A 15,231-nucleotide genomic window follows, 5' to 3' on the forward strand; every position below is an offset into this window, starting at 1 on the left:
GATGTGCCCTTCGCTGAGATCTGAATGCTCTGACGCATGGGATAGGTTTTAAAGGTTAGTATGAGTTAGTGAGTCACTGGTCTCCCTGCCCCCGCATGGATTAGAAAATGTTGCGCAGGCATACACCCCCAAATACGCTTCGCAGGGTCTGTCTGTGTGTGAATCTGGGTGGGTGTCACATCAGATCAGATGCATTGAAGGGCAGTTTGCTGTGATGTCAGCTCTCTGAATTATATTTCTTTTCAGATCACTGGTTCAATGTGCTTTGAAGGATGAAGATGAGTCACAAAGTGCAAAAATGCTATATAGGTATTAAATTTCTGTCATATATATGAACTGAATGTTATGATAGAGTGCTTTGCTCCACAAAGTGGATTGAAAACAGGCTCCATGTGTTTAGTAGAAAACATTAAAGAATTCAAAACAAAACCGGAGATTGAAGTAATCATTAAATCTGTTGAATTGTTCCTAATTTTCTCATGTTACAAACTTTGATATATTTAGTTTAGATTTTGTGACAGACCAATAGAAAGCTGTGCTTACTTGCACACTATGTTGTTAAACTTTTTTTTTCCTTTGCTTCATTTAGAGCTGGAAGTTTTGGGGGGAATGTTTCTTGCTTCGCAAATCTAAAAACTGAAAGCTGTACTTATTCTCCTTTCCAAAATGGTTTGAGCTCAGATTTTACTTTAGTCTTGACTTTGACTGGACCATTTCAACACATGAATATCTTTCAATCTTAAACCATTCATTTAATTCCTCTGGCTATGATGGTTCATCTGAAACTATGGAATGAGCCTATGGGGTAGGGGTTCATAAGTTTCTTGCTTCTTCCTACTCCTTTTCGAGCATGTTAAGATTATTGTGGTACAAACATATGTGTCTTTTGTATTCCTTGTTCATGTGTGTGATTTTATACTTCTATCATGTTCAAAATGATAGGTATGTTTAGGTATGTTGCCTGGATTCCTAAACATCCAGGCAACATACAACCAGTCTCAGTTTTTTGTATCTTATAGCAGGTGGGTCTTTTTGTATTTTTTCCATGAATGTTCAGATCAGTTTCTTTATACAGCACAGTTTATATACAGAAACATATAGCAAATTAATCCAATAACATACAAAGGGTGGGATGTGTGATGTAATTTCTGTAATACGGGAAAATTATGGGAAAATACTAATACAGGAGCACAGCGGGACAGAGGGGTAAAGTACAGTTTCCTGGCCAAAATGAGAGACAGGTCTGCACCAAAGTTAAGAAGTCTGACTCTACATTGAAGAGGAGAGAGCTTCTCCTCAGCAGTATTCAACATGTGTTGCTTTGGTTATGATGACATACTGTAGATATGAAGCTTTTTTCAGATATCTCAAAGCAGGTATTTGAGTTCAAAGTCAACTCAAATGCCTGTCTTGGGCCAACAGGCAGGTGCCACTGCCTCAAAGAGTGGGTAACCTTTAAACAGCTGGTGATCAGAAACACTGCTGACCTAAAGTCAGTACACAGCGTTGAGTTGATACATATTCCCAGGTAAGTCAAACAGAATAGTGGGAAACAAGATTCATTACTCACAAAAAAATTCAAAAATAGCTAAAGTACTAGACCTACAGAAACCGATACAAACTATTTAGGTTTGTTTGCTTTTATGTCTTAAAGGTTCATTTTTTAAGCTGAAAGTAATTGAAAAAAAATGTAGTGATGACTTTAAAAATCTATTTAATCACAAAATCCACTTCATAGCCTCCAGTAATGAAACTGACTCCTCAAATTTTAAATTCAGTCAAGACATTTTCTCTCAATCAATGGTTTTGGCGCTCACACTAGACTGAATTTATCATCAAATAACAATGCAATAACTGTACATGCATTAGTGTGTAAAATCCACATACACTTTGGATTTTTTATATATTGTGGAAACCTAAAAATAACATGTAAACAAAGTATTACATATATTATGAAAACATAAACTTATGTGCACTAAAAGGTTGGTTAAATTGAACTTCCTTTCTGCAATTGCTTATTTCCACCAGAAGAGGGCACAGAAGGAATGGGTCAATTTCAAGATTTAGGTAATATAAATCTTGAAATATAATGTTTCTGAGGAAATAAATGCAAATATTGAAACTTTTATGATGTGTTAGGTCCGTTTACATTTTGTCATGCTTCTGTATGCAGCAAAATAAAAAACAAAAACATGAATAAAGAAACATACACTAAGAAGTGTTTCACATCACTAAGTTTTTAGTGAAAACAATACCATAAAATCATTTTAATTAATCTTAAGATACATGTCATGGGCGAGAGAGCACATGTCAGAGTGTGTGTAAGACATATGAGGAATATGAAGATGAGGAACACATTCAGTCTTGGACCAGAGAGCACCTTTGGGTCAGGAGGCTTTTTGTGGTACTGAAGATCAACTTTATTACACTAATAAAACCTTGGAGTGCTCTCGCTAATGGAGAGATAAATGATTAGGAGTCAGAAGAAGACCTTGCCTTTAACTGCTGTCAAAGCTGCAATTAACGCTAAAGAGAGAACAGTACAGCCAACACTGCAGTCAAGAGTTAAGGGCTTCCTTTTTAGAACAATAACTTGATGCTTTTTCTAAATTGTATTGAGCTTAACTTGGCATAATCATAATATAAGATATTTCCCTAACTAGTTTACATCATTTCATCAAGACTAATGTGAACCTAAAAAAATTAGTTATGTTTGAAACCATATCTCTTAATTTTTATTTTTGTATTTTTTGCCTGTTGTCTGTCTGCTTACCTCCCAAAGTCCAAAACTATGGATTTTGGGGATGAAGTAATGATCGTAAACATTCACCATATGAGTGAATGTGACACATCATTGGATTGCCAGATAGAGAGGCATATGTAACTCGGAACAAAGCTTTTTCACTATAAAGCAGTGACAATGTGCATTACACCACCACATCCTATGATTTGTATTAAACTCGGTAATGTAAGGCTTGAATACAGCTGCTCTCCCATAGAAACCCATTCAATGAATCTCATTTTATGCTCTTCTTGATATAATCTGGGGGCCACATGAAGTTTTGACGGCTGTAGATATTTACTCTGTGCCTTATCCTCTGCTGACCAGACTCTGTGATTTCCCACAACCTCCCCTGTTGTGACTGACATGTTGTTACTATCAGTCATTTCCACGTTTTGATACCACCAACATGAAATTTATTTTGTCAAAAAGTAATTTCACAACTGGACTTACTGTACAGGTGCTATCTTATCATGGTACCATGGCGGAATTCACTGAACTGCTAGCAGTGACCCGTTCTTTCAGAAACGTTTGTAGAGTCAGGCTGCATGTCTGAATGCTGGATTTGACACATATTGAAGTGTTCAGAACGCCTGGACTCAATGACATGGACAGATGCTTTTGGCAGTATAATGTATCTTTACCGTACATGACACTGTAAAGGAATAATAGCATATCAATCCAATATTACCTTGTGTAATATTCACTGGGTTGAATTTTTAATCTTGAATAATAAACAGAAGTTTGGCCTTTCTGACAAATAGATGCAAACTATATAAATAATATTTTTTCATATGCAGTCACGTTTTCTGTTTACAATTCCAAAGAGAAAACAAAAGTTTTTTGCAGATTTAAATATTTGTGTGTTGATTCTCTTAACTGTCTTCTTAGTAAAACTCAAAATTGAGGCAACTCAAAAAGTTTACATTTTAACATGATGGGTGTGGGTGATGAATCCTAAAAGACTCAAATGTTGCAGTGAGAGTGCTTATGTTATACTTTGGTCTGACAGTAGACTTAAATGAAATTACATCTCTTCTCTCACAGGGCACTTAACCTCTGATGAAACTTCTGCAGCGTTTTTGGCCGCTGCACTCTTCTTCAGAGGACTGTGCTGAAAAAGTGAGGAAGTCAGAGAGGAGAAACAACGGGAAGAAGGCCAGCATGACTGAACCACTGACCTGATTTGATTGATATCAAAAAGTGTAATAATGGCTAATTAGGTGTAATAATTTGGGCCAATAAAGATGGGTGGCAGATTGAGGATGATATGCGCTGCATCAGGAGGACCTTACTCTGAAGTACTTGTCTCTGGTCCGTCCTCAGCCACAGGGATGGATAAATTTTGACCTCGCATAAGTGAATCACTCTGTAATTACAAAGGAGGAAGAGGGATGTGGTTTCTCTAGAGGATAGGTCTTGGTGGAGGAAGGATATTTGAAACTTCTGGAGAGGTCAGAGTTAGAATTAAAAAACAAGAAAAATGAGAGAAGAAAGTTATGGCAGTGTGTGTCCAGAACGACCGATGTGGGGATCTCTCTCCAGCTTGGTGACCTGATGAAGTTTTCCTTAGACACATGTACTGTTCAATTAGTTTGATTATTTAGTAGTTCATTTACTGTATTCTAGAAACTGAGCCAATTGAGTGAAAACTGTTATATGGATTACAATGATGTTTTAAAGCCTTTAGTTCTATTAACTGTGATAATTTTATGCTTACAAGAAATAAAAACAAATTAAACTTTTTAGATCAAAATACTATATCCGACCAATAAATAAAGCATTTTTTGAACAGACATGAGGGCTCAATGAACAGTATGTTTAACATCCCATCAACATCCCATATTTGGTGGTACCATAAATACAGCTTTATTAGAAAATCCTAGAGGCTAAGGTCTGGCCATCAGCTTAAGAAATTAGCTGAAGTCCACTTGGATTATGGGTTATTGAACCACGTCACACTGGGAAGTCCACCTCTGAATGGCTAAAAAATAGCACTAAACTGAGGGTTTTGGGAAGGCATGGTTAAAGTCTAGATCTAAATTTGATTGAGCTTGCTATTGTAGTTAAAAATCACCCAGTGTAGCCCAATTAAAACAATTCTGCAAAGAAGAGTGTGCCAAACTTCCTCTACAACCTTGTCTAGATTTTTTCCCTTAAATAAAAACAGTTCTTTGTATGTACACTGTTTATATTAGTCTGATATAAAAAAAAAATTGATGACGGTCTGCCAGTTGTCAAATAATACATTTTCACTTTTACGTCAGTGAAAAAACACATATGCTAATTGTTTCTTTTATACATGTAAATATAGAAGTACTATAGAATGTCATGTCAAGAACTAGATGGATATCACAGACTATAAACTTAAAATAAAAAAGGATAAAATGTTCAAAAATGTAAGTTTAGAAGGAAAACTGAGACTGTATCTGATTCTATGTTGTTATTGTTGGGCATTTAATTAATTTAAAATAAAAAAATCAAAACTTCCAGGATTTCTGGACAAACTCAGTACACATTACATTGAAATCTGGATTTTTGTGTTATTTGTGAACATTTTGAGTTCATCATAAGCGAAGTTTAGCTTAAATTAGAGACATATTTGTTTAAAAATTGAATATCTTAAGTGATGAATTTGCTGTCAAATCTCTTTTTTAACCCACAACTTGTCTAAATTGGTTTTACAAATATATGTATTCTTCATCTTTTTCATTAGGAACATCATGAAGTGAAAAAGATCACATTTGCTGAGATGCAGCGCTTCAGTCATTGTGCTAAAATATCACAGCACTGCTGCACTTTCCTACTTTGCAAAACGTCTGCATGCACATGATTCACCGATTAACGTCATTCTTTTTTTTCCTTTGAAGATGAAGATCTTATTTTTGACATATTTAATTTCATAAAAAATTTGATGAGTACTTCACATTCATTTTGTTTCAATATATGTTCCCTATTCTCTAAAAGCAAGACTTTTGCTCAAAAACAGTTTTTCATGCATAACTAAATGTCATGTACATATTTTTGATTTTGCTAATATAAAATCATTTTTTCCTAAAAACCTTGAAAAAGTTGAAAATGTTATGTCTTTACCTTTACACTTATTTTTAAAATGTTTTTAAAGAATCTTTTAAAGCTGTGACTAAACTATGACAATTATATGAAATTTTTTTTTCCTCATCTCATGTTGCAAATATGCCCAAATTACTGCCTGGAACAAAAAATAATATTGAAGTATGTGTGCTCCTGCAGGCGTATGTTGGTGTGAGCGGCAGGTTAGATCAGATGAATTAAGCTGCTCATCATGATGGCCAGCTCTTGCTGATCATTAGGAAAAACGCATGTAGAGTTTGCCACCCTGGCCCCTATGAAGGGTGGGTAATTACCACTAATGCACCATCATCTATGCATGACCGTCACATTATGTTTCAGAGGGCGGACAGTGAAACCTCTGACACGGATGTTTTATTCATTCATAATCCTCAAATTACTCATTTTAAAACCTAATTTTACATGATGAAGTATTTTTCCATGAGTTGATTCATATTAATTTCAGGTAAATGGGGGCTCCAGTTCTTCTGTGATTGCAGAAGATAATCGTTTTTTCACATGAAAAATTAAAACATTGTTTTGATTTTCACAAGAAAGGATGCATGGCCCAACTCTTGCACAAACTAAGAATTATTAACTTTATGACTAACTTAGAGTTATGTTTCTTCTTCAGCGTTTGAATCCACACATTACTTAGAGCAACACAGCAGCGTTCTGATTGTTCATGATCTAAATAAAAATTAAAGGCACGACCATCAACTGATACATGCCTGCCTATTAAAAATAAAAAAAGAAGTGAAAAAGTAGTTTTCCAGCTGTTGCTGTATTAAATATGGATCAACATGTTGTGTTCAATAACTACCATACTACCAATTCATACAATTACTTTTAATGATCTGAGTGATAATACAATTCTTTCTTTCATCAAACACAGCCAGGAATTTCTTTCTTTCATCAAACACAGCCACTGAAAATAAAGCTGGGTGCTTCCACCGCCAAACAACACTAAGTCATAGTTTTATTTTTGGTTTTATAACTAATTGAGAAAAGACATTTTGAAGATTTTTTCTGTCCTCCATGATGAAGGAAACAACAGCAGTTTCTCTGCCTTCAGGACTGTCTAGTTGCTGGAGTGGTCAGTACCAGGTAAGTTAACTTTAATCCAGATGGTTGTGATCTGGAAGGTCTGATTTGTTCATTTAGCTTGTTACCAGCTTCTCAGATTTAAAGAACTGTCAGCATTTTAGCAGAGGGTCTGCTTTACTTGACAGAACATCTAAAATAATCATAATTCAAGCATTTACACTTGATAAAGATTAACATGCATTTTCTAATGTCAAAAGAGCAGATCAGCCGAGTCACAACTTCCTTCAATCCTTCACAATAACGGCATTAAGCAAGTATAAAATATTCCGAAGTTTAAATTGTAGAAATATAGTTCTATATGTTGAGTTTACATTTCCATCTGCAGTCCTTCAGAGAGATAAAGCAAAAGAGACAAACAATATAAGAACAATTTAAAGACATAAACATACATGCAAAGTTACAAAATCGAAGCCACAGTTAACATATTTATATTTTGTTCATATTCTAATTTTGGTTTAGTTTTAAAGCTGTTCTATTAACAATTCTTTGTTAAAGTGCTTAAAGGAGAAACAGTATATTCATTCAAGAGTTAACCAATATTAACGTTCACACTACTTGTTGCAGTTGAGCAAATTTATTAAAAATCGATTTCCTTGTTTTCACACAAGCTGGAAGCATTCCCTTTTTCTTGAAGACTCAGAATGAAAATTATTATAGGCTGTTAAATGTGTTAACTCTGGTCATTGCTGCATGTAGCAACAGTAGGAATGATCTATTTCTCTGCTAATTCTGGTAACATTGCATGTTACTCTGTAAAGAGAAATCACGGCTTATTGTAAAAAGGTGAAACTGTCATCTTCTGCAAAATTCTAGTTATAGTGGGACTAGTTTTTTCCTAGACTAAAAATAGCATCAATGTCCTAACAGTTCCAAACAACTTTTGCACATCTAGAAATGATTTATTTCACTTTTTTTGTTTAATTTTGCTTTCATTTATACAGATAATTCTGCTGAGACACAGCGCCTCGTTCTGATGACATAACGCTCAAGTTTATACAGAAAAAATTCTGCTGATGTGAGAGATACGATGTGAGAGAAACGATAAAATTATTGCCACTTCTTGTCCTACTATAATGACAATAACAACAACAATAACAACAGCAATAATAATAATAATAATAATAATAATAATAATAATAATAATAATAATAATAATAATAATAATAATGGCTTCACTCTAAACCTAAGAAATGTATTTTATAATAGATTTAATTATATATATATATATATATATATATATATATATATATATATATATATATATATATATATATATATATATATATATATATATATATATATATATATATATATATATATATATGTTTTGCCAAAAAGACTGGCAACCATGAGATGATTACATCTTTATAAACAACTTGGTGGTTTTCTTTTCTTTTTCTGTTGCTTTATGTTTTGATTTTTTTTAAAGTTATGGTGGCAAGACATATTTTTTTTTATATATCTGTGAAAGAATCAAACCTCCCATAATGATTACCTCCACCTCGTAGAAAAGTAGACTAATTTATTTTAAGTAATTTAATTTGTCATTTTGAAAAATATGACTACCTGTTTGTTTCCATCTAAAACACACAGATGAACATATGACGTAAAAATCTGCAAGGGGGCGCAACAAAAATAGCCGCGCTGAGGCTGCTTGGCAATATGATTTTTACCTCTGTGAATTCGCAACATTTTTGCGTGTAAAAGCAGCTCCTGTTACCCTGCATGTAAACACACGTGCCCATCAGGAGACCTCGTGATAAGTATTATGATTCCAGAAGCATATAACATTGCTGTTGTGAAGACTGAAGATCATGGAGGGTAGTAATGGCTGCATTATTACTCCTCTTATTGTGTCTTAATTAGTGGCATTTAATTATGTGCTAATGCAGTGAGGGCTATTAAAGACACTGAGACCTGCTGATCAGGGAATTAAAGAAACTCTCTCATACACACACACACACGCCTGCACGCTGCAGCTTTTCACACAAACACACTCTCAAATCTCAGTTCCCTTTAACTAGAAATTACCGGCATCCTACAGAGAACATGTGTGCGTGTGTGTGTGTGTGTGTTTGTGTGTATATCAGACCTAACACAGCGAGAAGGAGTTGGAAGATTTAAAGAAAAAAGAAAAACTCGGCATAAGGTGGAGAACAATACAAAACAAATGAAAGAAAAAACAAGAGTAATTATTTTTAAGTGTATTTTGATTGACACCCAAATATTTTCTAATTCTTCACTCCCACGCATCTCCTCCACTGGTGCATCTCAATTATTTGTTCAGAGGCTGGTGTGACAATGGCGTCGGCTGTGGGTGCCTTTGGGATGCTAAACAGGGGGACAGGAGGTTAAATATAAGTCACATTCAGTGGGATGAACCTGAGGCTTTGTGCTGCTGGAGAGCAGGGGCTTCAAAGCTTCATTAAAACAGAGCAAACAAAAGAGCAAACTTAATCTGAAGCCCCCGCCACCACAACCACGTCTGCTTTTGAAGATGGTGGAGCTGCAGTGCTGAGTGTTGCTTCCTCCTCGTTTCAGTCATGTTGTGATCCTCCAGCTCACTGCTGGGCAAAGACAGATCAGCCCAAATGCCCAGTCCAGTCCCACCGGCATGAAGGCTGAGCCTGGCAGCAGGGTTTCAGTCAGGTCACATTTTATTTCCTTTCTTGCATGAGTTCATCTAATAAGAATTTGTTTTTTACAGCTTGGGTTTAAAATTTGCTGCCTAAAACTGTAAAATGCCACATTTGCAAAATCTCCTCTTTGCAAATGTGGCCAGTTTTTGCCACATTTTTAATTGATCTATGTTTTATCTTTGTTAAGCAGTTAAAAGTTAAACGGTTACCTTTACATCATTTTTCAGTAATTCAGTAAAAGTCAAATATTGGAAATTAGATGTTTTTCTTCTTTTTTTTTATTTTTCCCTTTATGATGCTTAATTTTCCAGATACAAAATAAAAACTGTCCTTAAAAAAATAAAGAGGATAAAATTAATCACAAATGTTACATTTTACTTGAGCTCTATGTAATTTTTACTTAATTTCTAACAAGCTGATAAAACCCCACATAACACATATTTTAATCTAAAAGCAAAGCTACATTCACAAACCAATTTAGTTTCAAGTATTTACACTTATGTCAAAGGGAGAGTTTGCTTAGAGGAAATGTGCAAATTCCTGTTGAGCAAAAATGAAAAGAAATGTTAAAAAAAATACAAAAGTCAGGATTGAGTTTCAAATTCTTTATAAATATCTTCAGGTAAATAGGATTATAATGCAGTCATAACATGTTTAATAAACTGCTAAAGAACAGACAAAAAAGTGCAACAGGCCTAATTATTATTATTTTTTTAAAGAAAGCAAAAGGCCTACTTTTACTTTAGCGAACAGACTCGCAACGATTTACTGTAAAGAATGACAGCAAAAAAAATATAATTTCTTATTTTGCATTTAGGAAAGTCTTTTGAGTGAAAGCTTTCTTTGGAATCTGCTTGTCTGATTATATTCGCCACTTTGGTGGTAAATGCCCTTGCAAAGTGTGCAAATTAATTAAGATTTTTAAACACAAAGGTCTAAATGAGAAATTAGTTACAGAGTACAAGTACGTATTTTACAACAGTTGATGACAAGTTTGCGTCTCAGATAGGCCTGTTCTGATTTATTTATCACGGATTCCTTTAAGAGAGGAAAAAGAGCTGAAATGAACACACTTTTTACCCGGTTAGGACAGCAGCAGAGCCGGGTGCAGCGGGGCTCCCTTTCCCTCCAGCAGATCGCTCTTTTCCATCACCGACCCTGCAGAGCAGAGCTGGGTCGGGCCGGTCTGCATCCCCGTTAGACCGGGCATCGGACCCAGAGACGGGGTCGGCTTTATGGGCACCGGGATCGCGGGCAGGGTTGGCCCGCTGGCGCTGTGGTACAGGCCCTTGGCGGACACGCTGAAGGGCGCGTACTCAGATGATGGTGCGGGCACGGGCACGCCGCTCATGGTCTCCGACAGCACGCCGACGTGCGGCCACATGGAGTTGACTACGCTGCTGAGCTGAGGGGGCACCGGGTAACCTAGGTGATGCATGACCGAGGTGAGAGGAAGCCCGCCGGCCACCACGCCTTTGTAGTCCCTTCCTATGATGTTCTCGATGGCGAAAGGATGCTTAAACCCACCGGGCTGCGTGCAGGTGATCCCCCCGTAGCTCTGGAAGTGAGGGAGCCGACCCACGCCTGCCGGGGCAACCGGGTGTTCGGGGTGAGCCGGTGCGGCTCCCAGCTTGCTGCCCGGGTGGTGGTGGTGATGGTGGAAGTAGTGCATCATCGGGGACGTCTTGCAGGCCATGTGCTCTGCGCGCAGCACCTTGAAACGCTTCCTCCTCCTCAAGAAGCTGCCGTTTTCAAACATGTCCCCGCAGTCCGGATGCAAAGCCCAGAAGCTGCCCTTCCCAGGCTGGTCGGGCCTCCGGGGGATTTTGATGAAGCAGTCATTGAAGGAGAGATTGTGTCGGAGGGAGTTCTGCCACCTCTGGGTGTTCTCTCGGTAGTATGGAAAGCGATCCATGATGAACTTGTAAATGTCACTCAGAGGCAGCATCTTGTCCGGGGAGTTTTGGATGGCCATCGCTGTCAGTGAAATGTAGGAGTACGGAGGCTTCTGGTCGCTGTAGGAGTTTTTCCCTGGACGGGGCATAGCTGATACTGATCTCCTAAAGCTTCTGCTTTAAATCAACCACTTTTTAGTTTTATTTTACGCGCTTGCTTACTTGACAGTCAGTCTCCATCCAGCTGGTTGATTCCAAAAATCTGAGCCATCAAATTAGAGTAACTGCGCTTTATCAACCAAAAAGGCCTGCAACTGACAGGTAGGATCCTCAGAGGTGCTCGCATCCAAACATAGTTCTCTCTCGATGTCTCTTCGCTGAAACGACGCTCTTTAAAGTTGTGCGCAAAACTCAGCCTGTGTGCGTAAAAGTTGTGAGGTCCCCTCGCTTGGCACGGTCGGGTTGTGCGTGGCTCCTCTTTTCTTTCCTCCTCTCCTCCACACGTGTGACGTTCTCACTCGTCGCGCCGTGTTTTTGTAAGCCCCCCTCGTAGGTCGTCGGCTCTATTATCTGTTATTCAGACACTTAGGGGACACGTCAGGAGTGAGCAGAGGGTTGTGTGCATGCGTGAGTCTGTGTTTGTGGACGTGTGTGGAAGTAGGGGTGGTAGGAGCGAAGAGATGGGGTGAAGTCATGAGAGGAGGGGCGATCTATGGGCGCGTTTGGTTCTAATGCGCTGTTTGCCAATCAAAGAGCTGTGCCCAACATAGTCACGCAGATCTGTAGTGACATATATCAGCTGTGTTTAAGCTTTGTCTCCTAAACAAACCCGTCCCTTCTTTTCTGCATCACATTGACCTTTGACCTCTGTTTTGTCTTCCATTTAAAGCCTGGTAAAAGAAAATGTACTTCTTTTTTTTTAAATCACTGTTTGTTGAATAATTTTGACAAACTATTTGTAATCCATGTGATATTTACAGCCATGATATAAAAAATATTTACATTCTAGATGCGTTCTAAAAACAGACAATATAATCAGTGCCTTTCACCACTGATAAAAACTACAACACTATATTTTTCTGTACATTTTGCATTTTTATCAAACACCAATGACTGCTGATGCCTATTTCCAGAGCTCGTTGGGTGGAAGGTATGGTTCAACCTGGACACTTCAACAGCCCATCACAGAAATACACAGGACAAACAACCAGGCAAGTTCACACTCACTTCCAATACCAGTTTAGTTAGACCAACTAACCTAACATTCACCCTTTTGAACTGGAAACCCAGGTACCCAGAGAGACGCATTTCTGCATAAACCATCATCACAAATGTTTGAGACCAATTTCATTTGATTTGAAGAAGGTGAAGGTGGGTGGGAGAGCAACTTCACTCATATTAGGAGAATCAGGTGTACAAATGTGCTTTAATGTACAGGTGTAATGTACCAGTTGTTTCAAAAAGAGAAACTTGTGATTTGCCAAGTTATAGGGTTTATGCATTTGTGTACTTAGGCTGTTAATGTATTTTTTTCTGAAGAAAATTTCTTGTTAAATAATTGAAAGTTTTTTTTTATGCGCCTGACTGTTTTTATGCACTGACATGGTAAAATCAGGTTAACTGAAAAGCAAAAACCAACCACTGAAATAATCCATCCATCCATCCATCCATCCATCCATCCATCCATCCAGTTGGACCTGCTCCTCAGGGGAAATCTCCAGCTGTTCTCAGGCCAACAGAGAAACAGTCCCTCTAGCGTCTCCTGGGTCTTCCTCTGGGTCTCCTAAGGTGGGACATGTCCAGAACAACTCACCTCAGAGGCGTCCAGGTGACATCCTGAGCAAATGCCTTAGTCACCTGCGCCAGCTCCTCTTGACATGGTGGAGCAGCAGATTCCTGAGCTACGCAAACAATCCAATAAGCAGAATGGGCGAATAACTATAAATGTGAGATAAACAAATACTTCTATACTTCTAACACATTTTTGAAAACAATGAACTCAAACAAGAGAAAGGAATTCAAATTCAAAATTCATGGCAAGTTGACTTTATTATACATGCAAATTGTGTGTCATTAGTTTAAAGAGCCTGTGGTGAAAAGAAGAATATTACACACAAGATGTTTCAGATTACTGATGAGTTTTAAAGTCCAAACCTTGTGCATTTAAGATTCAAGTCAGCTACAAAACTTTACATATGGTGCTGAATAGAGAAGGACAAAGTGACATGTGACGTTTAGATTTGCCTTCAGGAATGTTTCTTTATGTCATTTTGCTCTAGTAAGAAGAGAAAATGAAATGACTGATTCTCCATCACAACACAGAGAGAAAACAAATGGACTATTTTAGTAAAGTATTTGCTACATTGTACTTTTCCAAATAAAGCACCCAGTACTTCAAAGTTTAGATTACAGTAAATTGAGGCTACACTGTGAGGAAAATGGGAGCCTTTACCTTTTAAACTAAAGCTATAGACACTCTTCCAAATTAATTTCTTATTTTTTAAAGGTTTAGATGTTTGAACAAGAGGGGCGATGCATTACCAGATGAACTAAACCAGTTGCGGAAATATATTTGCCTTTCAAAATAAAAGTCATACATTCTCTTTAAAATAACATTGTTATTATTAGTTCTACTGACATTTATAGTTGCCAGTTTAGATAATAGCGCCTAAACTCGACAGGAATGAAAACGTCATTGCGTTGATGTGTCAAAATAAAACGAATAGGAATTTTTCAAAATAAAGGTCTTGCGTCTCCTTTAATTGATAATGACAAATTAAGGTTCAGTGTTCCTGGGAAGCTTTAAATCCCACAGCTCATTCATTTTGGGCCCTAAGTCTGAAACAAGGCGGTCCTAGCGGCGCAGACATGCACCAAGTGGCGGCACGTGGCAGACACCATCAAAAATGTCTTCCTGAGTTTTCTAATTAATGTCCCTCTCGTCTGATTGAAGTGACCAGAGAGAGGTATCTGAGCAGAAACCAGGATGAGGTCCCTTCAGAAAGTAAATAGAAAACGATGGCATATTTAAACACAGCCTCTTTGTTAAATTTGCTCGATTGCACTTTCAGACTTTCCCAGCAATAAATCATGTGTTCCTTTGCGCACAATAATCAGCGCGCTTCTCGTCTGCTCCCCACGCTCACACGAACCGCTTCGGCACAGAAAACACACGACTAAGACAACACACTGAGCGAAGAGAGGCGCTGTTGTTGATTAATTGCTGAGAGGGGAGTCCGGCGGCTGTCTGTCTGTTCAAACACTCTCTGGTGAATCCTACAAGGATGTAAACAAACTTCATCCCCGTGCTCCGGATCCTGCTCGGCGGAGAGAACAACAAAAAGCTGCTTTCTGTGTGTTTTTTTTTTTTTGTGTGTGTGTTTTTTCCCTCTCTGGCCAGGTGTCATGGCTGGGTCCTTGACGGCTCCTGTCTTCCCTGCTGCCCCTGCGGGTCTTCGAATACATTACAATAATTAAGCCTTCCGTGATTTAGCCTCCTTGGAGAAAAGTCCAACAATGTAATTAAGGGCAAGCTCGCTGTATTAGGTATGAATATTCAAAACGGTGTCAATTAATTAGCCGGTGCATCTCTCCTGTAATGTCTGGGTCCTTAAAGCCCACTCAAAAGGTCAGCTGTGTCAACTGAGAGCATATTTTAAAGGCATCAGATAATTGCAAGGAAAATTACCTTTTAAGCGCCACATCACCAGCAGCTAGA

At 37.8% G+C, this 15,231-nt stretch overlaps 1 protein-coding gene across 1 annotated transcript; it reads right to left on the reverse strand.

The window, feature by feature from the left end:
* Positions 1 to 10,208: 10,208 nt before the first annotated feature.
* Positions 10,209 to 12,167, reverse strand: foxb2 (forkhead box B2). Its single transcript, XM_032577693.1, has one exon. The coding sequence runs from the start codon at positions 11,660 to 11,662 to the stop codon at positions 10,703 to 10,705; it is 960 nt and encodes a 319-aa protein (XP_032433584.1). The 5' UTR covers positions 11,663 to 12,167; the 3' UTR covers positions 10,209 to 10,702.
* Between the last annotated feature and the right edge of the window lie 3,064 nt (positions 12,168 to 15,231).

Source organism: Xiphophorus hellerii, chromosome 12, assembly GCF_003331165.1.
Source record: "Xiphophorus hellerii strain 12219 chromosome 12, Xiphophorus_hellerii-4.1, whole genome shotgun sequence".
In the NCBI taxonomy this organism is placed as follows: domain Eukaryota; kingdom Metazoa; phylum Chordata; class Actinopteri; order Cyprinodontiformes; family Poeciliidae; genus Xiphophorus; species Xiphophorus hellerii.